The sequence below is a fragment of the Biomphalaria glabrata genome, chromosome 9 (genome assembly GCF_947242115.1).
Source record: "Biomphalaria glabrata chromosome 9, xgBioGlab47.1, whole genome shotgun sequence".
Lineage (NCBI taxonomy): Eukaryota > Metazoa > Mollusca > Gastropoda > Planorbidae > Biomphalaria > Biomphalaria glabrata.
This window is the reverse complement of record NC_074719.1, coordinates 6,736,108-6,762,146: the sequence shown is the minus strand read 5'-3', so window position 1 is coordinate 6,762,146 and position 26,039 is coordinate 6,736,108. Positions and strand designations below refer to the sequence as shown.

At 33.2% G+C, this 26,039-nt stretch overlaps 1 protein-coding gene across 5 annotated transcripts in view; it reads left to right on the top strand.

Moving 5' to 3' along the window:
- The window catches only part of LOC106071019 (potassium channel subfamily T member 2-like), a 118,623-nt gene extending 96,456 nt beyond the window's left edge, over window positions 1-22,167 (top strand). For 3 of the 5 annotated variants that reach the window (XM_056040277.1, XM_056040280.1, XM_056040276.1), the window contains exons 10-31: window positions 605-769; window positions 6,256-6,392; window positions 7,177-7,249; window positions 7,512-7,620; window positions 7,922-8,030; window positions 8,475-8,624; window positions 9,060-9,301; window positions 9,960-10,066; window positions 10,380-10,531; window positions 10,833-10,938; window positions 11,197-11,369; window positions 11,970-12,041; window positions 12,129-12,263; window positions 12,457-12,568; window positions 12,753-12,854; window positions 14,121-14,204; window positions 14,687-14,821; window positions 16,385-16,462; window positions 17,622-17,751; window positions 18,553-18,634; window positions 19,973-20,183; window positions 20,477-22,167. In XM_056040277.1, the coding sequence (XP_055896252.1) occupies window positions 605-769; window positions 6,256-6,392; window positions 7,177-7,249; window positions 7,512-7,620; window positions 7,922-8,030; window positions 8,475-8,624; window positions 9,060-9,301; window positions 9,960-10,066; window positions 10,380-10,531; window positions 10,833-10,938; window positions 11,197-11,369; window positions 11,970-12,041; window positions 12,129-12,263; window positions 12,457-12,568; window positions 12,753-12,854; window positions 14,121-14,204; window positions 14,687-14,821; window positions 16,385-16,462; window positions 17,622-17,751; window positions 18,553-18,634; window positions 19,973-20,183; window positions 20,477-20,716 (2,904 nt within the window). In that variant the 3' untranslated portion in view covers window positions 20,717-22,167. Of the gene's footprint in view, window positions 1-604; window positions 770-6,255; window positions 6,393-7,176; window positions 7,250-7,511; window positions 7,621-7,921; window positions 8,031-8,474; window positions 8,625-9,059; window positions 9,302-9,959; window positions 10,067-10,379; window positions 10,532-10,832; window positions 10,939-11,196; window positions 11,370-11,969; window positions 12,042-12,128; window positions 12,264-12,456; window positions 12,569-12,752; window positions 12,855-14,120; window positions 14,205-14,686; window positions 14,822-15,419; window positions 15,483-16,384; window positions 16,463-17,621; window positions 17,752-18,552; window positions 18,635-19,972; window positions 20,184-20,476 lie in introns of all 5 variants that reach the window. The other 2 variants (XM_056040279.1, XM_056040281.1) reach the window with 2 other exon arrangements.
- Window positions 22,168-26,039: the final 3,872 nt, after the last annotated feature.

The window sequence follows — 26,039 nt, the reverse complement described above, 5'->3', positions numbered from 1 at the left end:
TACAGAATTAATATTGATTAATAAAATGTGTATATTTTCTATGACTATCTATCTATCTATCTATCTATCTATCTATCTATCTATCTATCTATCTATCTATCTGTCTATCTGCCTGTCTATCTATCTATCTATCTATCTATCTATCTATCTATCTATCTATCTATCTATCTATCTATCTATCTATCTATCTATCTATCCATCTATCTATCTATCTCTATCTATCTATCTATCTATCTATCTATCTATCTATCTATCTATCTATCTATCTATCTGTCTATCTATCTATCTATCTATCTATCTATCCCTATCTATCTATCTATCTATCTCTATCTATCTATCTATCTATCTATCTATCTATCCATCTATCTATCTATCCATCTATCTATCTATCTATCTATCTATCTATCTATCTATCTATCTATCTATCTATCTATCTATCTATCTATCTATCTATCTATCTGCTGCCTGCCTGCCTACCTATTTATCAATCAATTTCATTAATTTATTTCTATTTCATTTATTATTAATATATTAAAAAAAAAACACGCATGAAAGATATGTCAAAGCTCGTAGACCTAGAGGTATTGCCATGTTCTAATCATAGGTGGAACAGTTGGCCTTGATATGGTTGGAGAGACAAAAGATGGGCGGCTCTTACAGCAGTCACAGAGCTCAGACAGAGAAGCACGTTGTTGTGTGTATGACCATCCTGCAGGCCGACTCTGTCATGGACTTTCTCAACGAGTTCTACGCCCATGGAAAACTTCAGGTGAAGAAATAGTGCGTTCAACCTGTAGTGTACATGTATATCTTGTTCAAGTACATGTTCTTAAGTAAATTATAAGCGTCTCCTTAAAATGTATGGTCGAAGGTACTTGTAATATGATTTATATTGGAAGAAAAAACGATTACATTCAAGACATATAGTAAAGTGCGAAGTTCGAGCGCATTAAGCCCGCTGGCAGCAATTTTCAAGTTTGTATTTTTATAGCACCGTAACGGTCTAACCAATGAAAAAAACTGATGGTATCTCTGAATTCCTCGTCCTTTTTTCTATAAAAATAGATTGGATTTAATGTATCACTAGGCTTAGTTAAAATTAAATACGAAGTCAAAGAGGTGTAGGGTAAGTATCGCCAAGCGTACTTTTCCTCGAGCGGATTTTTTTCCCAGTTAGTAGGCTCGATCGGGTTGGTGGAAGGTTCGAGCAGATCAAAGAAAATATATCTAAAAACATGTTTTAATATTTAATTTTTACTATAAAGTCATTTTCTTTTTACTCCAGCGCAAGTACACTATCCATTGCGCCATTTCCGACCCTCCACAACTTCAAATAGTCTCTTTGAGCTGATGAACCATCAGACTTAAAAATAGCCTTAAACCCATTACCCATTTCCTTCTCTACCGGGTAGTAAAAAAGAATAATTCCACACCTCCTGAGTTTGACCTCACCATGAACTTAGCCTTTACAAGGAAAAGGAAATAGTATGTGTCGGAAGTAAAGAATGCGCATGCGCAGAAGCAATATAGTAGTAATTTGGTAAACATTCAAATAAAAAAGTTATTGCAATAAAAAGTGAACTGTTCGAACCTCTTGTCAAATCGGGACTGCTCGAACTTCGCACTTTAGGTCGTAATAAAGCTTGCCTTCGAGTCTGAAGATTAATGAGGAAAGCAATATTTCCCGTGGCTACGCAGCCTCAGATGTGACCTACATAGTTTGCCACATCTAACGCAGGCATAACCATTGTCCGCCTGTGGCCGATTAAGGTTTACTTTTTACGTTTGTCTTCGGCAGCGGATTTTCTTTTGGTCTCAAATGTGTATCCCTCGGACTTTGTGAGTGACCTCCAGCTGTCTCGTTCTGAAGCCGCCTTTAACCAGGTGCTCTCTTCTATGTCTGTTAAAGATAGTTGGCGCCTAAGCTGGTTTTTAAAGCGTTTCTGTGGGGCGCCTCTGTTACGTTGACCACCTTTCAGCTCACCAAACAAAGACTGCTTTTGACATACTTTCATCCCCATACGTAACTGTTAGACCAAAAGAAGTTCCTTTATACCGTCCATTCCGGCGTTCGCAAGGACATCACCGATTGTAGTGCATAGGTCAGGGGTGGATATAAGTTGCTCTTATCTGTTGCTTTGTTGTTCTTATCTTTTGCTTTGTTGCTCTTATCTGTTGCTTTGTTGCTCTTATCTGTTGCTTTGTTGCTCTTATCTGTTGCTTTGTTGCTCTTATCTGTTGCTTTGTTGCTCTTATCTGTTGCTTTGTTGCTCTTATCTGTTGCTTTGTTGCTCTTATCTGTTGCTTTGTTGCTCTTATCTGTTGCTTTGTTGCTCTTATCTGTTGCTTTGTCTTTCTTTGCTTTCTGATTTCTCTTTGTCTCATTGTCTGAAACACGGACACAGGCGACTACAAGCTTTAAAAAGATATCACGGGTTAATTTAATTTTGTCCTTAGTATTGGATGTGGATTCCGCATTACACGAGGGAATTCTTGGGGTACATTTATGAATAAGAGACTCATCTCTGCCTGTGGTCTCGTCTCAAGGCTTCTCGGTTCTGGGGGAGTCACTCCAACTGTTTTTCTCCCATCTACTTGGCATCTGTGTCCAAATCTCTGCGCCATGTATTTATGGGCCGTCTCGTCGATCTTCTTTTTTTCCTTGGAAGTTCCAGATGAAGGCTTGTGTGATAACTATTTTTAAAAAGAAAGATTTTTTTTTTGCGAGTCTAAATGGGTGTCTTAACACTTGGCTCACCAAAACAGTCAAAAAATATCTCTTGTAGTTTCAGTGGACTCGTTATGATGATTGATAAGTTATGCTTACACTTTGTATCACGGCGTCAGGTGTGGTGACTGAGTTGTTTATGGCCTAAAGCTTTGAGTTTCAATTCTGGTGAAGATCAAAATTAATATCAGACCTCGCTCCAATGAGTTCCATTGAGATTTGACAAGCATTTTTCCTAGACCAAAGAAATCAAATATTTTTACAACACTTGACCTACATTAGTCTACACTCCTACATCAACTTACATACCTTCTCATGCAAATACACTTACATTCACATACATACTTATGTAAGCAGAAATTCTTACATCAGCTTAAATCCCAACATAAATTAACATCCTTACATTAGCTAACATCCTAAACTAACATCTTTATATCAGCTTGTCAGCTTATACTCCTATAACATAATGTTACATCTTAACATCTTTACATCAGCTTGCATTCCTACATATACTAATATCCTTAGATCAGACTACATTCCTACAGCATCTTAAACCGTTACAACAGCTTACATTCCTACAACATCTTAAACCGCTACACCAGCTTACATTCCTACAACATCTTAAACCGCTACACCAGCTTACATTCCTACAACATCTTAAACCGTTATACCAGCTTACATTCCTACAACATCTTAAACAGCTACAACAGCTTACATCAGCTTACAACAGCCATAAGAAACTTTACATTTTGAATTGAAAACATTCAAACATTCATAAATATTTTGTTTGCGTCTAGATTCTTAATCTAACATTTTCAACAAATAAACAATACATGCTACTTTTAAACTCTTCATATTGTATAATTTTAATTAGCTACTTTGTAGGAGCAGCAGATTTTGTGAAGCTAGTTTGGATTGGCCAGTACACGTAGAGTCAGACTGTCGGACATAGGCAATACAAGCTATAGATTAGGGCACCCAAGAAATATTTAGCACTGGTATATAATATCTGGACTTACAAATTACAATAATAATTCTTCCTTGATAAGTGAAATGGTATACAACCTTATTGGACTGTCCATTGACTGTGATCTTTGGGGCTGAGTAGGTTTTATAGGGTGACTTCTGGAACATGACTTTTGTTTTCCCGAGGTTTATTGCTAAGCCGAAGGAGGTGACAGCGTATGCAAATTGTAATTACAAATGGCTCCATATCTTAAGTAGCGTATGGCCTTTTCAATTTTAACTACGGCACTGAGTACTTGAATAATGCTCTTTTAAAATCAACTATTGCTGGATTCTGTTCAAAATGGATCACATCGTAAGCGAAACTCTTATGGGTTTGCAATCCTGGCAATTGATCAGATCACAATACCTTTAAGAGAAGCATATATTATGCAGTCTTCCTTCTATGACTCATAAAAAAAACAAAGCTAAGTGAAAGCCCCTATACTTCTACTGTCAGACTGTCCAGTTAACTTCTATTTATGGTGAAATCTTCTGACCAAACAATCAATAACCAGGGAACTCTTGGATCTAGCCGTTCAGCAAACTAACCTGATTTGTATCTGGTGGTCTTCGCTGAAAGTCAGATCTTTTATTTTTCCAAATCAAATGAGCAAATACACTTCCATATTTGCATTTCATTCGTGTAGGCCCAATGTAATAATATTATCCAATCAGTACAACACACATCAGTACAACACATCAGTACAACACACATCAGTACAACACACATCAGTACAACACATCAGTACAGCACACATCAATACAACACATCAGTACAACGCATCAGTACAACGCATCAGTGTAACACACAACAGTACAACACATCAGTACAACACACATCAGTAAAGCACATCGGTAGCCTACAACATACATCAGTACAACACATGAGAACAAGACATCAGTATAACACACATCAGTACAACACATCAATTCAACACATCAGTACAATAATCAGTATAACACACATCAGTACAACACACATCAGTACAGCACATCAGTACAACACACATCAGTACAACACATCATTTCAACACATCAATCTTTTATCTTATGCTTTCTTATGCTTGTATATATAGGCCTACGTTTAGATGAAGTAGAGGTTCCAAAATGGTTTCATTCAGTAGGTCCATGACCTGTTCATTTATTACTTTGTCCTCTTAACCAACGTTTTCTTTGGCCAAGCTTCTAATTTACCGCAGCAGCTGCCTTAGTTCTTAGCACTAATAACATTTACAGGTTTACAAGTTTAATCTGAAAATAAAATACTAAGAAAAATTAAGACAAGTTCGTTTTTCAGAGTCACTTAGAAAGTTAATGCAATGAAACGACTTGAATCATACAGTGTTCGAGCTTTGTGACGACTATCATGTGATGATATGACTTATGACTTTTTAAACATTTAGATGTAGAAGATAGATATTTAATCGCACAATATAATAAAAGTAAAGGAAACCTTACGGATATTTCGAATTCAACTCAGTAATCAAGATATTGTCTGAATAGTGTCATATGTCATAAATCATAAATTTAAAAATCATTAAAATATTATTATTTAAAATAATATATTTAAAAAAAATGCTGCTTCAACTGTTCAGCTATAAAGCCATGATCGACTTTTATAATATAACAAAAAAAAAACATTCATTTGAAATTCTGTTTAATGTAATATTTAAATCGATTCTAATAAAAATTAGGATGTCTTTTGAAAATACAAATTGGTGTCGAAGTCTGATTTTACGATATATTAAAAAAAAAATTAAATTTAAGTCCCCGTTTCAGACCTTGCTATCTATAGAGCAGCTGATGTTAAGGTCATCCGCGGTGGCTGAGTGGTTAAGCGCTTGGCTTCCGAAACTGGGATCCTGGGTTCGAATCTAGGGGAAGGCTGGGATTTTGAATTTTGTGATTTTTAGGGCATACCTAAGTCAACTGACTCTAGTTGGGGAAAGTAAAGGCGGTTGGTCGTTGTGCTGGTCACATGACACCCTGCTCGTTAACGTTGGTCTAAGAAACGGATGCCCCGAGAGGGAAGCTTTACTTTACTAAAGAAAATATAAATGTTTTTAAAGTTTATGACACATTAATAATGTATTAATTAAGATCCCTGTGCCTATTTGTGTGGGAAGCGTGGTCGAACTTGAACTTGGCTTGTCTGGGTACCTAGAAGGGGGCTCGAGGTTCGACACCCGTCTCGGACAGAGTTGCGTTACTGCCTTGTCTGGAAAACCAACTCCTAGATACCCCCTCCCCTCCCCCCCCCCACTGGTCCACAAATGAGATTGGACCAAAGCGCTCTGAGCATGCTATAAGCATGAAAGTAGCGCTATATAAAAGCTATAATAATAATAATAATAATAATTCCTGATTCTGAGACTTGAGGAAGACTCATCATCATCTGTCCCTTGACTTTCGTCGTGGGCGGCGCTGTGACAGTTCGCGTAACCAAATCCCTCCAGACTACAAACAATACTCTCCCTTCACTTAGTATGGTGTTAATAGAACAACACTTTCTAACACAGGATTACTTTGTGGTGATGTTGTCTCCGTGTGAGCTAGACACTACCATGAAAATGCTGCTGCAAGTACCTCTTTGGGCTCAGAGGGTGATTTACGTACAGGGCTCAGCACTCAAGGATACAGATCTGACCAGGTGTAGGTGAGTGATTTAGATTATTCTGCCTATAAAGTAGCCAGTTTAAGGGATTGTATTTTGATATGAATTTTAGCACAGCGAAAAGTAAAAAAAAATACATTGTTAACTGTTGAACACAGAACAATACTTTTTTTAAAAAAAGTCATATAGAAACAAATAATATCAAGTCATATTTCATAGCTCATAAAATCCAATACCTAATTCTATCATATACTACAGGTCGTTTGTCCCTCTTTCATCCCTTTACCCTGTCGCTTCCACTTTGTTCTGCCTACAGCTGTTCCTTCGTGATCGAAGACGAGCACATTTCTCATATCCTACGAATTCAAAGATGACTGTAAAGTCTAATCCTCGAATTAAAAAGCAGCAGTTCTACTTTGTTCTAGCCTACATTTAACTAGTAAATAATGTCGTCATCTTATCTTATAAAATATAAACGTCACTTAAAAAAACAACAAAAGATGATTTCGTCCTACGCATATCCCTAGGTCAATTTTTTTTTGCATGTTGATCAATGACTTAAACTATGCCAAGTCGCTGGTTTTCCTGGCTGACTCAGGCAACCCATTCCATGCTCTAATAGCACTAGGGAAGAAAGAGTATTTGTACAAATTTGTCCTAGCATATGGAAAAAGGAATGTGACCTTAGGAACAAGGAATGTGCTTAAAGAACAATGCTTTAAAAATGAATGACTAATTCTAACCCATCTGCTATAAAAGTAAAAATGTTAAGTTCTGAATCTTTCAATATAGACAGTTTTGGTTAATTAAAATGTTTATTTTTCAGGATGCAGGATGCTGAGGCATGTTTTATTTTATCAGCAAGAAATCATCGAAACAATTCTGCCAAAGATGCAGCGGTAAATGAAATTGTCTGACATTCTGTTTTAGAGTAAACTTGACACTGCAGTATTAAATCGAGGTTGAGTCATTAAAAAATGCATAAAACAAATATAAAGCAATACAGCCTTAAAAAGCATTATTGTGTTTTAAAATTCTATAAGTCCCAAAATATTTGATGAAATATACGGTGGTAATTAGGCCAGTACCATAGACTTATAGTATATATAAGTCTATGGCCAGTACATTATAAAAAGTTGTTAAACTTTTTTTACAAAATAGGACCAACACACAATAATGAGAGCCTGGGCAGTGCGTGACTTCGCCCCAAAATGTCCACTGTACGTTCAGTTATTTCGACCTGAAAACAAATTTCATGTCAAATTCGCAGGTAAGTTAATAAGTAGGCCCTATTATCGTTAACAGGGAGTAAACAAAAAAACACACTTTCATATACAAGCATTGGTTCTGGCAAGAGAGAGAGAGAAAGAGAAATATATTGTGTGTCTTTTTTTAGAGTGAGATGGATGGGCTATTAAAAAATGTTGCATTTTTACTGCCATATATCCATTAGACTAAATGAATAATGTCAGTTGCTCAAATGATTAACATGTAAAAAATATCTTTAAAAAATGAAATAGTTAGAAAATGCTGGCCTGTATAATTTGATAGGACTACTTCAATCATTACAGATCACGTGGTTTGTGAGGATGAGTTCAAATATGCCCTTTTGGCTAATAATTGTTTGTGTCCTGGCATATCTACATTTGTTACCTTATTGCTGCATACTTCAAGAGGACAGTAAGGATTGTTTGTTATTATTAGATCTCAAATTTCGTATCTACCAATAATGTATAGTTGTACTGTAGACCTACATTAGAGGAACATGTTGACTTTTGAACTAGAAATAATACTTCAAAATTACTTCAAATAATTAACTTATTTGATCTATATCTTAAATCTAGACTATGTATACAACTTTTTTACTGTTAGATTATTATTCATTCTAGACCATAATTTTTTTTTAATGATTTTTTGTGCATGCCATACTAGCAGATTAACTCTTTCTCTTCTAATTGACGATACCAGCGTTGATTCCACCAGAATGTGGTAAATAATTACGGAGAGAAAGAGTTAATTTATTTGATAAATTCTGCACCAATTTATCTCTTCGATATAAGAATATATAGGTCAGTGGTATTTTCTTAATTATCCCCCTTGAACATGGTAATCTTTTTTTACTAGAGAAGGGCAAACGTCTCATGAAAATTGGCAGAAACTGTACGGAAAATGTTCGGGGAATGAAATCTACCACATTTGTTTAAAGGATAGCAACTTCTTTGGTGACTATGAAGGAAAAAGTTTTACTTATGCATCGTTTCATGCACATCGCAAGTAAGTCATAGACACAAGAGGATTTGGGTTATTTGATTTGATCTAGAGTAGATCTAGATTTTGTGATTTTTTAGATTCGAGAATTAGTCTGACAATAGATATTTATTATTATTTAATTATTTATGATATCAGATATTCAAATTACAAATACTGACCGTAATCTGCGTAATACTAGTAAATCTAAATAATGTATGATTATGATAGATCTTGATCTAGTTAATACAACTTACAACTAGTTAATTTATTCTATCTAAGATCTAGCTCAGGTTACATATCATGGTTAGATCTTACATATCTTATGACTTTTGTCAGAATTTGTGTTATTTACTATAATAAGTATATAGAAGAAAATGCTTATAATTTATTCTTAAATAGTTTTTAAGATGCTTCAAATTAAATTGAATTCTCTTTGACTTTTCACTTACTTTCCTTCAGATATGGCGTGAGTCTTGTTGGTGTTCAGAGAGATATTCCTGGCAGCTCAATACAGTTGAATCCTGGCCCTAGACACATCATGAGAAAAACTGACATTTGTTTTTATATGAACATTACCAAGGAAGAGAACTCTGCCTTTATTCTTGCTCACCCTAACAGAGTATGGACTGGAGGAGAGAAAACAAAAATACCTCTAGGAACAGAGAAGGCATCAAGGGTGGCCAGTATGATTGCCAGTGTTGGTAAATAGACATAGTACATATTTTGTCAGTGTTGGTAAATAAACCTAGTACACATTTTGCCAGTGTTGGTAAATATACATAGCACACATTTTTTGTCAGTGTTGGTAAATAGACCTATTACACATTTTTTCAGTGTTGGTAAATAGACCTATTACACATTTTGCAAGTGTTGGTAAATAGACCTATTACACATTTTGTCAGTGTTGGTAAATAAACCTAGTACACATTTTGCCAGTGTTGGTAAATAAACCTAGTACACATTTTGCCAGTGTTGGTAAATATACATAGCACACATTTTTTGTCAGTGTTGGTAAATAGACCTATTACACATTTTGCCAGTGTTGGTAAATAGACCTATTACACATTTTGCCAGTGTTGGTAAATAAACCTTGTACACATTTTGCTAGTGTTGGTAAATAAACCTAGTATACATTTTGCCAGTGTTGGTAAATGTACCTAGCACGCATCTATTTGTTAATGCACAGTGTTGCTCACCATTTAATTCTTTAAGGATGACATGCTACCTCTTTTAATTATGTTGTTGTTCCTCATTCACCATTATTAACCAATATATACAGATAAAACACTAATAAACTAATGAGTTTTAATTAACATTGAATGTATGTAGGTAAATGATTTTTCTATACTTTTTATGCAGGTACTGTAGCTTTAGAACTTCAGCACACAAGAGTTGGCAATTTTAACTCTGAGCCAAACCTTATAACAAGAACAGGCAGTAAAAAGAGAAATCTTAGTCTTCCAAAGGTAATTAAATTTTTATTAATAATGCAGGTTGTACAAGAACATCTTTGTCTTTATGATTTCCTTTCCAACAGACAAACTTATGATGGTTGGGCTATACATAAACTATAAAGATGTTGAAAATTTCTATTCTATATAATGAAAATAAAAATTCCTCTCTAAACTATCATGAAGTTCAGCTTTGTCTTTAACAAGTTTATAGATAGAGCATTGTCAGAATGTTTGTACTTTACTTTTGTTTTCTTCTTAACATATGAAGTGTTGAAATATTCTGTGTTTTGAAGCAAGTGTAACCAATGCAACATTATTTTTTCAGAGTCTCAACATTCAGAGCTTACAGAAACGGCCAAGTATCGCCCCTGTGCCTGCCACAATGGATGACAATAACATCCATATAAATGTGACTACTTCTGAGTCAGATGAAGAGGATGATGATTCTTTTAATGATGACAGTGATGAGTTCCCTGAGTAATAACAAAACCAGTGCTTTTTTTTTTTGTGATGGTACACACCGTTACGGCGTACCAGCAGCTTTTTAAATGTGGGGAAAAAATTATTACTTTTCTTGCATTTTAACATTTATTATTAATTTATTAGTAGTCAAAAGTTAGGCAATCCATCACTGAAGACCGGCGCCTATTTTTTTTTTTTTACAAAAAAAGCACTGCACAAAACTATTATAAAGTCATATTTGTCAAACTATAATATAATATATATAGCAACTAAATGAAAGAAACATTTTTATGATAGAATTATTTTATTGTTGCAGGTATGTGAGGGGTTTCCCACCAATTAGTCCCTATGTTGGTACTAGTCCAACTCTTTGCCATTTGATGAAAGAAAAACGTCCTTTGTGCTGCCTTCAACTTGCCACGGTAAGTTCGACAACTGACTAAGTTTGAAGCAAGGCCATTAAATAAATATCAAAGATTAACTTCAGCCTAAAAAAACAAGGCCTTTGTATTATTAAAGTTCAAATGCTAACCAAATAGCTTATTGTCTGTTATTATTATGGAATTACATTTAATTTATGGATCATAAATATTTGGGCCTAAAAAACATACATCTAATAACACATTGTATATTTCTATGTTTTTTTTTAAACAACTTAAAGAAATGTTTTTTTATGCCAGCGTTGCCCTCACTGCCACCATCAGAATGCCAAAGAGTACAACTGGCCAAACCCTGCCATTATTGTTGCTGCTGACTATGCCAGTACTGGACTCTACAATTTCATTGTGCCTTTGCGGTCTCATTGCCGCCCAAAGAAATTCCTCAATCCAATAGTGCTTCTTGTCTCTGTACAGTAAGTAAACATAGAAGGGAATAGTGCAATTGATTTTACAACTTTTTTTTTAAAACATATTTTCCAAATTTATTTAAAAGAAAAAGTTTGATTGATTTGCTTATTCCAGATTTATTTGATTCGCTTATTCCAGATTAATAAATGCAAAAAAAAAGAAAGAATAGCACAGCTAATTTTATCCATTTTAATTAAAAATAAGAATATCCTTATTTCAAAATAATTGTAACTGTACTGTATATTTTAAGAAACATTTACACTTAAACCTTACCCTTCTAGCTTTTTGTATTTTATCATAACTAAATCTTAATTGTTATTTTTTTTTTTTAAATTTGCCTAATTATCCAGTGAAAAAGTATTAATTGATTGGATATAATGCTATGAGTAAAAAAAAATTAAATATATTCTTTGAAATAAATTTTATTTCTGTGCATTGTTATGGAAAAAAACATGTGAACTTACTGTAAAAGCTTTACCCGTAAATTGGCTACATATCAATTGATTCTTTTTACTTTTACTCTAATCTACAAATATTAGCTGTAATAACATTGGTTATAAGATTGAAGTCACAATTTTTAATGTACTGTCTCATTGTTTCTGCAGACCAGATACAGTATTTCTTACAATGATTAGTTACTTCCCCTTAGTGTATTGGATGAAAGGATCTATAGACCGGTAAGCTGTGGAATTAGGATAAAGATTTTATCATTCTACTTTATCATTTTGAATATTCTTTACACTATTATCAAAATGATTTCTTAGTATTGAAGATCTTCTACGTGCTGGTATAAACTTGACTGAGAATGTAGTGGTTGTAAATAAAGAAACTTCCAACTCACGAGAAGAAGATACACTGGCTGACTGTAACACTATTGTTTCTGTACAGACAATATTTAGGTAATTAGATTTTATTATTTAACTGTAACACAATTGTTTCTGTACAGACAATAGTTAGGTAAATAAATGTTATTACTTTAAGTATAAGAGTAAGATGAAGCAGAAAATAACAACAGTGAGTTTATTTATTGCCACTGTATGATGATAGGTACATGGTGTATATGTAGTTTTCTTTGGTCTTTTTTTGACACAGATTATTTCCTAAAGCCAATATCATCACAGAAATTTCTCATGCACCAAACATGAGATTTATGCAATTCAGACCAGATGACCTTTATGCCTTGTCTATATCTAAACTGGAGAAAGTAAGAGGCTTTGATATGCTTAGTTTTTCTAATTACAATATAGTTAAATGTGTTACGAAATAACTAATTTAATTAAAAAGTATTTAAAACAATGTTGCTTGCAAAACTAATTCAATGAAATTTGAATCTTCATATAATAAAAGTAAAATTTCAGTGTTTATATGTTATTTTTTAATGTTTCTAGAAAGAGAGAGAAAGAGGATCCAATATTTATTACATGTTTCGACTACCTTTTGCTGCTGGCAATGTATTTAGTGCTAGTATGTTGGATGCTTTGTTATATCAGGTTTGTGACCTTAGTTTGTTGTTAGGTTTCCATTGTTTAAATGAAATTGTTGAAGTTTTATGAAACATTTTACCTGTGTAACTATTTTAGTGTAAAGTACATGCTTGGCTAACCATGCCAATGTGTTATTTTCTTGTCTGACCACTCACTATACAACTAACACTATTGTAACCGTTAAACGCACAAGGAAAAAAAACGTGTGGTGGTCTTGTCATTATGGACTGCACACTATAGTACACTAGGCCTACATCTGACCAAGTTATTAAAATCAGTTGGACACACAGTCTTTTTACTTATTTGGGCAGGGAGGGTGTGTAACTAATTTAGTGTAAAGATAGAGCTACGTACATACTTGACTAACCATGCCAGTGTGTTATTTTCTTGTCTGACCACTTGTCTTGAAGCAACCACTATTGCATAACGCGCAATGAAAAAAACACAGGTAGTCTAGTAGTATCATTGACTACAACTGTACAGTACTCTAGACCAACATGTGTATGTCTACCTGACCAGGTTGTTAAAATCAGTTGGACACAGTCTATTTACTTTTTGGTCAGGGAGGGTGCAATGTTGATTAAGTGGTGTTGTTTTTTTCTAGAGTTGGTTATCCTACTGCTTTTAGATCTATATAGGCCAACTGTCAATTTAGACGTAGATCTCAATAATAAGTCTAGAGACTAGAATCTATTATACGTTTCAGCTTCATTTAAGGTTTAAGCTATAAAAAGGGTGTACTTGATGTTCCTGCAGCTAATAAATTATTGTTTGCTGCAAATGAATGGATTGAAACCACTAAATATTGACCTACATTGCTAATCAGATTCTCACTATAAACAGAAATTAAACACCATCATGTGACTTAAAAAAAATATCTAAACAACCCCATTCATAATATTGCATAGAAGCTTTTGGCACTTTCAAGTGCAAATATTGACTCCCATAACTTCTACGTTACCCTTTTCAAATGTAGACTGACAATAGTTGTTTAGTTGTTAACTGCATCATTTCTTTGATAATCAAAGTTGTTGAAATCACATGATCAGAAAACAGAGATGTGCATTTCAATTCAACTACTACCACAAGTTCAAAAGTTGTACACATTTTAATTAAACCTTTTTAGTTTGTAACTAAAAATAATTAATTAAACTACGATTTTTACTTTTTTTTTCCTTGTTAAACTTTGGCCTTAATTAATTTTTTTTAGTTACATTAAAAGTTTTTAATTTTTTAGTTAACGTTTGCCCATCACTACCAAATTCTTTGCAGGCTTTTGTGAAAGATTATCTGATAACATTTGTCAGACTTTTATTGGGTATTGATATGGCTGTAGGCTCAGGACATTTATCTTCTGTGAGTACTGACTTTCAACTATAAAATATTGCAGGCGTATGTAGTGAATTTTTTTTTGTAAAGATCAAATATTACTTTTTAGTATTGACAATTTAGCTCTTTTCTTTTTTTTTTTTTATAAAAAAAATGTATATCAAAATTTTTTTAAATTATCAAAAGTTGTCAAGGGCTGTTACAAAACACTGGCTCATAGCATAGTGTCAAGTCCTCCCATTTCTAATCAGACTCTAACACTGTTTGGGAAAAAAAACTAGTTGGCTCTTATGCTGGCAACTTAACCCCCTCTAAGATTTGCTTTCACAAACAATGACTTATAAGTTTATATAGAAACTTAGTTTACTTATGAGGTGTTTTCTTTCAACACTTAGACTAAATACCTAGCTTATTTTGTTATTTGACTTTAAGTATGATTAATTATTTTAATGAACTGTTATTCAATTTACAGGTTAGGAATTAAAATCTTTACTTTCTTCATTCTTTAGGTTAGGATTGGAAAAGATGATCTGTGGATACGAACTTATGGTAGACTTTACCAAAAACTTTGCTCAACTGCCTGTGAAATACCGATTGGTATCTATCGCACACAGTACCACACAGATACAGGTGACTCTAGCTCAGTAAGTTTTAGAAAACATTGCATGTAGTCATGGCCTCAGTAGTCTAGTGTAGACATGTTTGCAGCCAGAACCAGCAGTACACTTGTAGTTGAAATTTTTCTTCATTTTTCTAATGACTGTTGTACATTAGTCTACATGTACACTTTTACTAATTAGAAGTTTATTATTTTAATTGCTGAAACTTCTATCTAATGAGACTTCAAAAGACATGTATTTGTATTATTATCTAAACTATAAATAAGAAAGTTTACTATTAATTATGGCTGCCTGGTCATGCGGTTTGCGCCCTGGACTGTCGTTTGGATTTATCGAGGGTCCTGGGTTTAAACCCTGCCCGCTCCCATCCCCCGTCGTCCTGCAGGAGGTTTGGACTAGGAAGTAAACTATCTTCAACTCTGAAGGAACATCGGAAAAATGTAAAACAAACAAACAATTAAAATGAGCAGTTCTTTGTGTGTGATAGATTACATACAGTGTCAGTGAAAGGAAATGACAGTTTATAAAGTTGGTCATCTCTTTGCTATTGATAAACCTAATGGGAAGTGTTGATGAACTAAAAATGTCAATGATTTTTTTTTTATTTGCCCTTGACTTCCAGTCCTGCTGTTGTCAGCCATTGTTGTCATGTATTTGTTGCTCACATAAGAAATGTGATACTGTAGTGAGTAATTGCATGAGACTTACCAACTCAGAATATCTCAAGCCAGCATACATGTGAAACCTTAATCAGAAATTTCCATTTCTCTAAGACTAAAGTTTTTTAAGCTTTGAACAAAAAAGTAATTTTTATAATATTAATGTATTTTTTAAAATGCTTTATGTTAGTTACGAACAGCTGTGCTTGCATTTTTTTTATATTTTAAAATTGAGAAGAAAATGAATTTTGAATAATAATTTGTGTTTTCATTATTATTATATAAAAAAAAACAACTAAAATAAAAGGCATAGTTGAGATTCATAGAATGTTAAAAGTAGGCCTATATATAAACAAATTTTAAACTTAGGAATAATAATTTTTATTTTATTTTTAATTTTCTGTGTAATATTGAAACAAAAGACAATTTTTTGTTCTACTTATTTCTAATTAACTGATAGTCTGTCTTTGCTTCATTTGTTATATTGAATCTTAAACCAGCACATTGGATTTTGAAATGCTTTGATTTCATCCCACCTAAACAAAGTCTTGCAATTGATCAGTGCATAAAAAGATAAGTGATAAGCTGAAACAGTATACAGCCTAATCCCTAATGCCTTAAGTTAAAAAGTAAAAAAAAAATAAGGATAATTTTTTTGCTAATTATTTATAAGTGAATTCACAATGTTATTATTATTATTATTATAAATTTTACTGTTAAACTATTTGGATCAATAGTCTCTTTTTATATTTTTAAAAATAATTATTATCATTTGGCATAGGCTACTGGAGATTCTTTAGAAGTTCTTGGTTAATTTTTTTTTTTTTAAGATAAAGGAAGATAAACTGTTGAGAGCTGGTCTTTACATTGCTCTATTCTTTGTAAAGAATCTCCATTGTCTTTATGTTGTTCTTAACATTTTATATAGGTACTGAAGAAAAATATCAGCAGAGTAAAATCAATATTGAGAAGATCTCCCATCAGATGTTCTACAATAAAACATGGAGTTAGTATAAGTTGGAGTTTTTTCCTCCCAATTTTTCTTGGTTTTAATTTTATTTCAGATGCACCTGAGTATTCTTTTTATTTTATTTCTAAATTTTTACTTACTTTTAGTTTCAATTACTTGACATTTAACCTTTTGAACCCAGGATTCTAATATATTTGTGTCCATACTTCTAATATCCATGCCATTACAGACCGATGTAACAGTCAGACACACCTAACTTTACATAGCCCATTTTTGAAAAGAAAAAAATTATTATTAAGTATCATGTGACTGTGATAAATTATCAGGTATTTTGTGGCTCAATGTAAATTGTAGTAATGTGATCACTCATTACTTTTCACCTTTTTTATGTCTATATAAAAATAATAACATTTCCAGATTGATAATCCAGGGTTCAGAGGGTTTGACTTTGCAATAATGGTATTCTTCCTCCTGTATGTAATAATCCAATAATGTATAAAGACTATTTAGAAGATACACAATTATTTAGCCAATTCTTTTATGTATAAAGCAGAAATGAAGTTGTTTAGTCCCTTGGAATGTTATTTGAAATAACATGAAATTGAATTTGGTAATATTGTGCATTTTAATTGTTATTGTATTAATTTGATTTATCTTATTAAACATCTCAAAGTCTATATGAACTATCTGTCCATAGCATGATGTTCTGTCTTCTTTAATCAATGCATGGAATATGAAGTTTTGTCAATTACTTATGATTTTATTTGAGTGCATCATGCACTATGTGTTGCTCTTAGACACATGTTTCTACCTTTGGAATATTTAATTCTCCTGTTTTTATTAGCATCACCTTACCCCCTCACTTTTATTCTCACTCTTAACTACCTTTTTTTTTACTAATCAAAGGAATGATTAATCTTGCTCTTCTTTAGAACTAGTAGCATTCGTGATCTGTATTCTTGCTTAGAACACTTATTAAAGCACTTTTGTGTTTCAGCAAATGCCTATTTGAATTGATCTATTCCTCCTTCCTTATCACTAGAAAGAATGTTTTCAGCATGCTTTGTTCAGTTGTTAAAATGTGTAGGCATTGAATCATTTAGGCTTTCTAAACCAAAAAAAAAAAAAGTAAATTTAAATTAGATCTACAACCTATCATTAGTTATCTTACTTTTTATATTTTTACCTCTTGTAGATGTGTTTGTCTCCGCAAGATGATCACATGACCTCAGGGGGACAATTGACCCCTGAAAGACAAGAAATAATCCAAATGGTGAAATGCAGGATGCAGACTGAAGGACTTCCCATGGATGATTACTGTGCAAGTCAGTTTGTATTCTAGCTCTACACTAGATTTCATTATGTTCACCTTCAACACATAATGCTCCATAGTGAACATGATATTAAGTTTTGATTATATGTGAGAAGCGTGGTCGAGAGGCTAAGTATGCTTGAATTTGGCTTGGTTTGGCTACCTGTGAACGGGGTTCGAGGTTTGACACTCAATTTGAGCAGAGTTGTGTTTACTGAGCTCCTAAAAGCAGCACGGAAAACTTTCTCTCAGATACACCCCTCCCCCCCACTGGTCCACAAATGAGATTGGACCATAGCGCTCTGAGCATGCTATAATCATGAAAATAGCACTATATAAAAGCTTTAATTTAATTTAATTTATATAGCAGGACAGGAAGATGAATTTTAATTTTTTTTTTTTTTTGGAAAGCAGTATTGGATTTAAGTCAACTTCTTGATTTGTAATTAGTCTCTTTAGCTATCTTGTTGTCTTTCTTTCTGTTGCTAAGAGGGTCAAAGTCCTTTTTTCCCACTTTCTTTTGAGGGAAATCTTGAGTGCAAACTTATTAAATTACAGGTTAAAGGTTTAAGATTTAAAGACATTATTTATTTTTTTCTGAGTTAGTCAAGCTTTCATAAAGTTAATATCAGGCAATAACAAGCAGATATAGCCAATCTCAGTATGCTCAGCTGTAACATTATTTTCTTATTCAAAATACATTTATATTGAGGCATGTCACCCCTCCTGAGTTACATGAACTATACATGCCAAATTGCAATGACAATAGGAAATATCAATAACTATTTGATCACATGTTCTGTCTACATTCTAGATGAAGGTGATAACAGAACCACTATCTCCTATGTACTTATCAATCCCAGCTATGACCTGAAGTTGGAGCTTGGAGACATTATGTAAGTTTAAATATGGCAGTATATTGAACTCTATGTATCAAAGAGTTCCTGTAAAAGATGTTAGAAGAAATATAGGTGATAAATATCCTTGCATAAACAAGGCTAAAATTGTGCTTTTTCATATTCCTCATTAATCTTTGTACTTGAAGACAAGCCTAATTATATTTAGTTGGAATGTAGTTTACATGGATGATGTCTGTCACTAGTCATGCTTGATTGTAAGTTGTAGGGTCAGGGGCTAAATTTTAGATCTCCTGTACATTTAGTCTTTACAGAAGTTTCTTTAACATTTTTTTGGGTAGAGAATAAATTGATGTGCTCATGAGTTTTCAAAGAAAAAAACAGATTAGCTTACTTACTTACTTTGTCTTATGACTCCTGCACTGTTCGGCACATAGAAAGGCACCTTCTCTACACATAGTTTGGTCATAGTTGACACCCACAGCTTTCTCCCAACAGGTGCCTACAGATTTTAAGTCTTCTAAAAAAGTGTGATGCTGATTTACTAAATGTGGCTCAGCAACAATGGCGGAGAAGGATACTAGGAATAAATACCAAGATCGTGTAACCAATAAAGAATTCCTTTCTCGAGGGGTACATGTCCCTTAAGTAAAATGATCTGAATGTCTTATTAGATTGGCGGGACATATTCTTAGGCAAGACTTAACTCTTTCAGTGTGGCGTTACTCCCAGGGAGTAACTTTGCTACCACTGCTGGTGCAGACTTTTTTTCTTTCAAAATAAAATCAATTATGTTAAATTATATAACAATAAAAAAGTTAGTTTTAGTAACTCTTACCATCCTGAAAATTTTCTTTTGTTTAGGAAAACTCAATTGTTTTGATCAAAATAATTTGCAGTGAAAGAGTTAACATGTTTACCAAAATGAGAGCTTAGGAAGAAAAAAAGTCAGGCAGGTTTTCAGTCAATGTCAACTATACATTTTGTTTCCCATTTGATTGAACTTAGTATACTTTGTCTATATTCTACCTATGTCCAGTAGAATAGGTAGAATATGGACAATGCTCAGTAGAATTGGTTGCAATACAACGCCTTGACTGTATGAAAGGGTTGTTTCTTTGTTAAGAGGTCTAACATGCCAAGAGTGCGAGTGCAAGGTACCTCAACAAATCGAAGATACGATTCTGTTGGCAGGGGACTGGGCAAGGGTTTGTAAGTTTACCTACAAACCTCTACACATGCCTACCCAAAGTAGTCGATGTACAGGCAGTTTGTGACGGTGTCAACAGTTTAAAATCTTGACATGATTACGTTTTTTAATGCATGACCACCATGCTGTGCAGTACATCTCTCAATACAACTTTTTATTTTCTCCAGTTATGTCATACGTCCAAGTTCACTTTCACCACAGCCTTCACCTTTGACTGATGAGAGGAAACTGCTGGAAGATGTGCTTCAACATGATCAATTGGTTCCTGATGATGTTGACCTGCTGGAAACACTGGGAGATGACCATCATCGGGATGAAAGCAATGACCATCTCATTACTAAAACATCACAGGACTCCACAGTTTCAGCACCAGCAAAGGTCAGAGATCAATTTTTGTTGAACTTTAATATCTGGGTATTTAAGAATTAAATGCAGCCTATTTTTACCTATTAAATTTTTTCTGCTAAGTCTACACCTCATATATTTGTATAGTTCTGTATAACTTACATAGAATGTATATGAACTTACACAGAATTTATATGAATTATTGTACCTATGTAGAATATATGTGTATTATTGTGTGCAGCTTGCTTAGAATACATGTGTATTAAACTTAAACTAACATAAAATACATTTGAATATTGAGTGTAGTATCTACATTTATTTTCCAGATTCCAATAATATTCTATGAGCACATGGAGAACCCTCGTGACATGTCCACCAGCTTGCCGGCAGACTTACAGTCACACTACATGGCCCAACAGGGTTGCAGTGACCAACCCAACCACTTCTCTCATCGCTCAAGAGATGAAGGGTCAACACCAGAAAGTGACAGCAATCTGAACACATTGTACAGCTGTAACAGCCCTGCTGTGTTCAGTCAAGAGACATTAAATGGAACCATCCTATGAGAGACTTGTAGTAGAGCTATGCTTCAAAGTGTGAAGGTTTGGTCATTATAGAGTGATGAACTTGTACAGTGTATATATTTAACAGTCCTGCTGTGTCTAGTCAAATCAAATTCATTGGAGCTAATTAGCTTTTGGCTTGCTACTTAAACACATAACACTCTATCATGCAATAGGGTTTTTTTAAAAACCTTCAACCAAAGTTCACATTTCTAGGTTTAAAGGATGAAAAAATAGTTTACAACTGTCTTTCTTAAGATATGCGTCAGAGATTACTTACATTGAAGCATACTTTGCATTGTTTTTAAGCCAGCTGCCTTAAAGCATGTAGGCCTACTGTATAGCTTAGATGTACTATAAAACAACTGCAATTCCTTCAATATATAGCTTTACACAGTGACCTCACTTGGGTGGGTGTCACTTGGTGCAGTTAACTCAGGGTGTCACTGTCTCCCCATAAACCCCTCCCCCCAAATTTCCCCATAAAAAAACTAAAGTTAGTTTGTTCTTTTAGTTGAACCAAAATACAGTAAACCAATTATCTAGATTCCTTTACTGTTACACAATGTATAAATTGAGTGTCTATTCTATTTTGTAATTTTGTTGTTTATGACCTATTAAAATGTAAAATTAAAATTGAAAACACAATTAACATTTGAACATGTTTTCTTCATTAAACTTTTAAAAAAACTTTATGGAAATGGTTTTACATTATACCAGAGTTTCTCAAACTTTTACTAGTGACACCCAACAATCCCAAAAACGTTTCATTTGCTGAGCTCTGGGGGGAGGGCTGAAAGTGCCAAGCATTTTCTGGCATTTTTGAGCTTCTGAAACTCTGGTCTCCTGGCATTTATAATCCAGTATTTCTCCAAGATAAAAGATTGCAAATGAAATAAAAATAAATTAAGAATTGGCAGACTGAGTATTGGTATTGAACTGTGAGAGGCATGCAAGCAGATGTGCATTTAGTTTGTAGAGGGCTTGATCATTGTAAGTTTTTCCTTGTTTTCATCTTGTTCAGAACAATGGTACTTTACTGTGGAGAAAGTAGTCCAGTAGAAAGCTAGACAGTAGTAGGCTCTAAAATCACTTTGGTTGAAAACACATTAGAAAGTCTTCTTCATCAGAACCTTTTCAACTGATCTTATTGCTAAGTCTTACTTGTAAAAATATAAAGGATTCACTTAGAATATGAAATGACATCACTTAATTTAATTTCTTTAACACTGGCAACAAAGTCATTTTAAACACAAATTTTTTTTTTGTCATTTGGGTGGCACTCCACTAGTGACGTCACTGGCTTCACTTGGTGCATCATTGATACAATTACCATTGGACTGGTTAACACAAAAGATGAGTGATATATAGGTCTTTAAAAGTTTGGAAAAAAATAAATTTGAAGACCTATGGCTAGAAAAAGTTGACACAGATTGATTGAAAGCTCTGCTTTACAAAGGCTTGTTTATGAAGTGCGCTTCATCTTATACAAGTTTAAAAAAATTATAGTATTGTTTGATTCAAGTATCAATGCAATGGATTGTGATACTATATAACTCTATTCAGTGTTAATTCAGTTTTAACAAGTGAATTTAAAATATTTGTTTGTATGTGGTATACTCTCCAGAACCATGCTCATGATTACTAATTGTTTTGCTAATTAAAGACAGGATGAAATGGTCAAGAAACAAATATGCTAAACACTTGAGTAAAAAACAAAAAGGTTGCTTTGAACATTCATCAGTCAAAATTGTATTTCAATAATACTCTTAGAATTGCTGTTTTACCTGTATGATGTAAATTCTAGTACATTCTACATTTCTTAAAAAAAAGGGTTTGCAAACAATTTGCTTAATAGACAGAGAATGTTGGCTTCCCAGTAAGACATACAGTATGTAATAGACTAATTATAAATTTGTCCACATGGCATTAAACAATGTGATGACGCAAAAGGAATTTTGTTTTCCTTTATGTCGTGGTCTCCATTATGTGGTTGAACAAGTTCTAAAAAAAATTTCAATATACTCTATGGGGGTGTGGTGGCTGATTGGTTAAGCCCTTGGCTTCTGAACCTGGGGTAATGTATTTGAATCTCGGTGAAGACTGGGATTTTAAATATCGGGATTTTTAGGGTGCTCCAGAGTCAACCTGACTTTAAAATTATAACTTTCTAAATTAACTTTTTAATGATTGTGATTTTTGTTATTGTTATTAAGAAAAACTGTAGGCTTAGACCGTATAGTGAAGAAAATATTTAAACTTAATGTCATTGCAAACATAATTCCCATTTGACAAATCATCCTATCGCTGCCCTTAACATAAGTCAGTGTAATTTTTTTTTTCTGTTTTCTTCACTAACAGCATTGAAGACTTTAGGTTTCATTTACCATCTACGTGTAGCTTTTGTTTGTCAACACTTGCCAGTATGTGAATATTCTATGACTTCTCAAACATTTATGTAATCACATATGCAAGAGGCTCTGAAATACTCAAGTACACCTATTTGTTTTTTTCTATTGCTCTACATTCCATGGGACTGACGGCTACTAAATGTTGGTTAATATTTTTTTTAGCTGCATACACTTCACTATTAGTAATGTGCACGAAATGATTAGAGTCAATGCTGTTACACAATCTTTCATCCCAATAGCTTATTGGTCCTCTCTTATATAAGTAGTTCACTTATTATTATTACTTTATACATTTTGTTTGTAAACAATGATTTTTTAAAATACTGTTGAGTTGTTGACTTCAGTGTGCTATCTATTTAACTGTTGGCCAACTTACTGCATAATATTTCAATAATTACATAATTCAGAGTAAGTTGTGAAATTAACACTTGGGGTTGAGGGGGGGGGGGAGTGGGAGGATTTTAAATTATATAACTAATTAAAAAAATATATATATTTCTAATACTAGGTGTTGTCCAGTTCTTTTCATGAGATTCACCTATCACTTATATGATGATATACAGTACTGAGATAATTGTAGCAGAATTTCTTTATCAATGCCTTTTTTTGTTTCTTATCTTATATAATACAGAAGATGATTACGTCCTACGCTTTTTTACCTACATTGTATTTAGTTTTTAGTTGATAAGCAAAAAAGTGTTTTATTCCACAGACATCTTACACATTTTGAGAACTATTATGCAAGGGTTGGTGTCACCTCTGATTACCCCCCTTCCCAAAATAAATAGCCCTTAAAAAATTATTTGTTGGTTCACTCTTTTTTTTTGCTGGGCACTAATACAGGGAGGGAATTATTTGATTATTGAAAATGTGCTTTTATTTCTATGGAAATCATTTTGTTGTTTAGTTTATTAATACCCTGTAGTTAATGTTTAAATTAGAAAGAGAATCACGAAACTTATGTCGATTTTTGTAGAGATAAAATATAAGCCCCCCCCCCCCCCCCCTCTCTTGCTTGGCCATCTCTTTATCAACAGTTTAGCTTTTAGTCTGAAGGTAATCTAGAAGTATTGTTGACTTCTTCCAAAAGAAAGTCAAGCCAAATAAAGAAATAGGATCACAAACAGCTGGCAACAGTCCCGCTGCTTGGGCTCAGACTTTCTCACAATGATGGCAGAGAGCTTCATGAGCTGTCACTCTGTCTTCAAAAGGCTTTCACGAGTTTAACAGCCAAAAATTAATTAATATGTAAAAGTTTATAGGTTGTATATGGTGTATATGGGTATCTGGGTACTATTAATTATTTTATTTAGTTTTTTTTTATAGTACAAAAGGGAATTTTTGTCTACTTTAATGTCCCCTTGATGGGTATTCATCTTAGCAATGTCAATGAACAGGCCTGTGCTGTATTTTAAGACTGCCTCATTGTTATTACACTGTTGTAATTAATTTGACTTACAGTTTATGTATCCTAGTTTGACTCTTGAATGTTAACCTAATTATACAAAGTATCACCGCTGGTTGTGTAGATTTCTCAAATTGTCACTGAAACTCTTGTTCACTTTGTAAGCAATGAATGTGTTTTTTTATTTATATTTCCACTACCACATCATTAACCACCTTTTTTACAAAGTACTTCTACACAGATATCTTCCAGGTTTTTTCTATTTTATGTTTTATATTCTACATAAATCAAAATATTTTGAATGTTTAATTGATACTGTGCCATCATTTTGACTCTTATATATTTTAACATTCATTTTCAATTTCCCACTTCATGCTGACACATTTTATAGGAAAATTCTTTCATTTATCTTTGATTTTAAATAAATTATTGGCTTACAGCTAAGGCAGTAACAGTTCAAAGTTGGACTATTTTAGTAGTAAATAATATTCATAGTAAAACACACACAGTTTTCTTTCTCTTATCACTTTGACTGTCTTTTAACAATTAAAAAATTTGACAAATTCACTGGAATGTCTCAACTAGACATTAAAAAACCAAAAACTAAAATAATTCACTTTTCAGAATGTTCAAAATTGATGTGTATGTAATATTCTAGAAAGAAAATCAGAGATGGATGCATTACATTTCACTCAGGGGATCACTGCTGACATTATTTCCCTTAGCAGTCTTAAACTTAATCAGATCTTGGCATACTTTGACTTGTCCGACTCAAGATTTACTAGTTGAGTTCTTGCCAAGTCTATTTAATGTTTCATTAATATCATTAACTAGATAACTTTTTAAAAACAGTGTCTATAGCTAAATCTGTGTTAGCTTGATGGAATTTAAAATATTGCTTTTTATATAAAAGAGAAAGATTTCCAAAACGCTATATTACGATTCATTTGAGTGGATAAACTAAATCCTGATGAGCTTGTTTTAAAAGGCTACTGAGTACTATTGAGACTAATCATTATAATAGGTTTCAGCAATGACCTCGACATAACCTGGGGGTAGTGGAAACTAATAGCTCATAGCCACCTCACAGGTCAGTACATCAGACTTGTGACATGGCAACAAGCTATTGGTCTTCCCTTGACCATATGTTGCCAAGTCATAGATCAGAGTTTAAGCCTACAATGATGATTGGTCTCAGTACTATTAATTTTTTCCTTTAGTTTTTGTCAGATTTTGTTGGGAATATTATATAACAGTGCAATGGCCAATTTTTTTTCCCCTTAAAATGTGTACCTAATTTAATCTTTTCTTTTATAACAAAATATTTATCTGATGATTTTTTCAATCAGTGGTCAAGTAAACCCTTAAAAGTGTAATTTGCTTATAAAATTACATACAAAAAAATATCTAGTCATTATGAGTACCATATACCATTGTTTATTGCTTTTATTTAGACTAAATTCTGTTTACCAGTATTTTCTTTTGTATTATTACTTTAATGAAAGCTCAG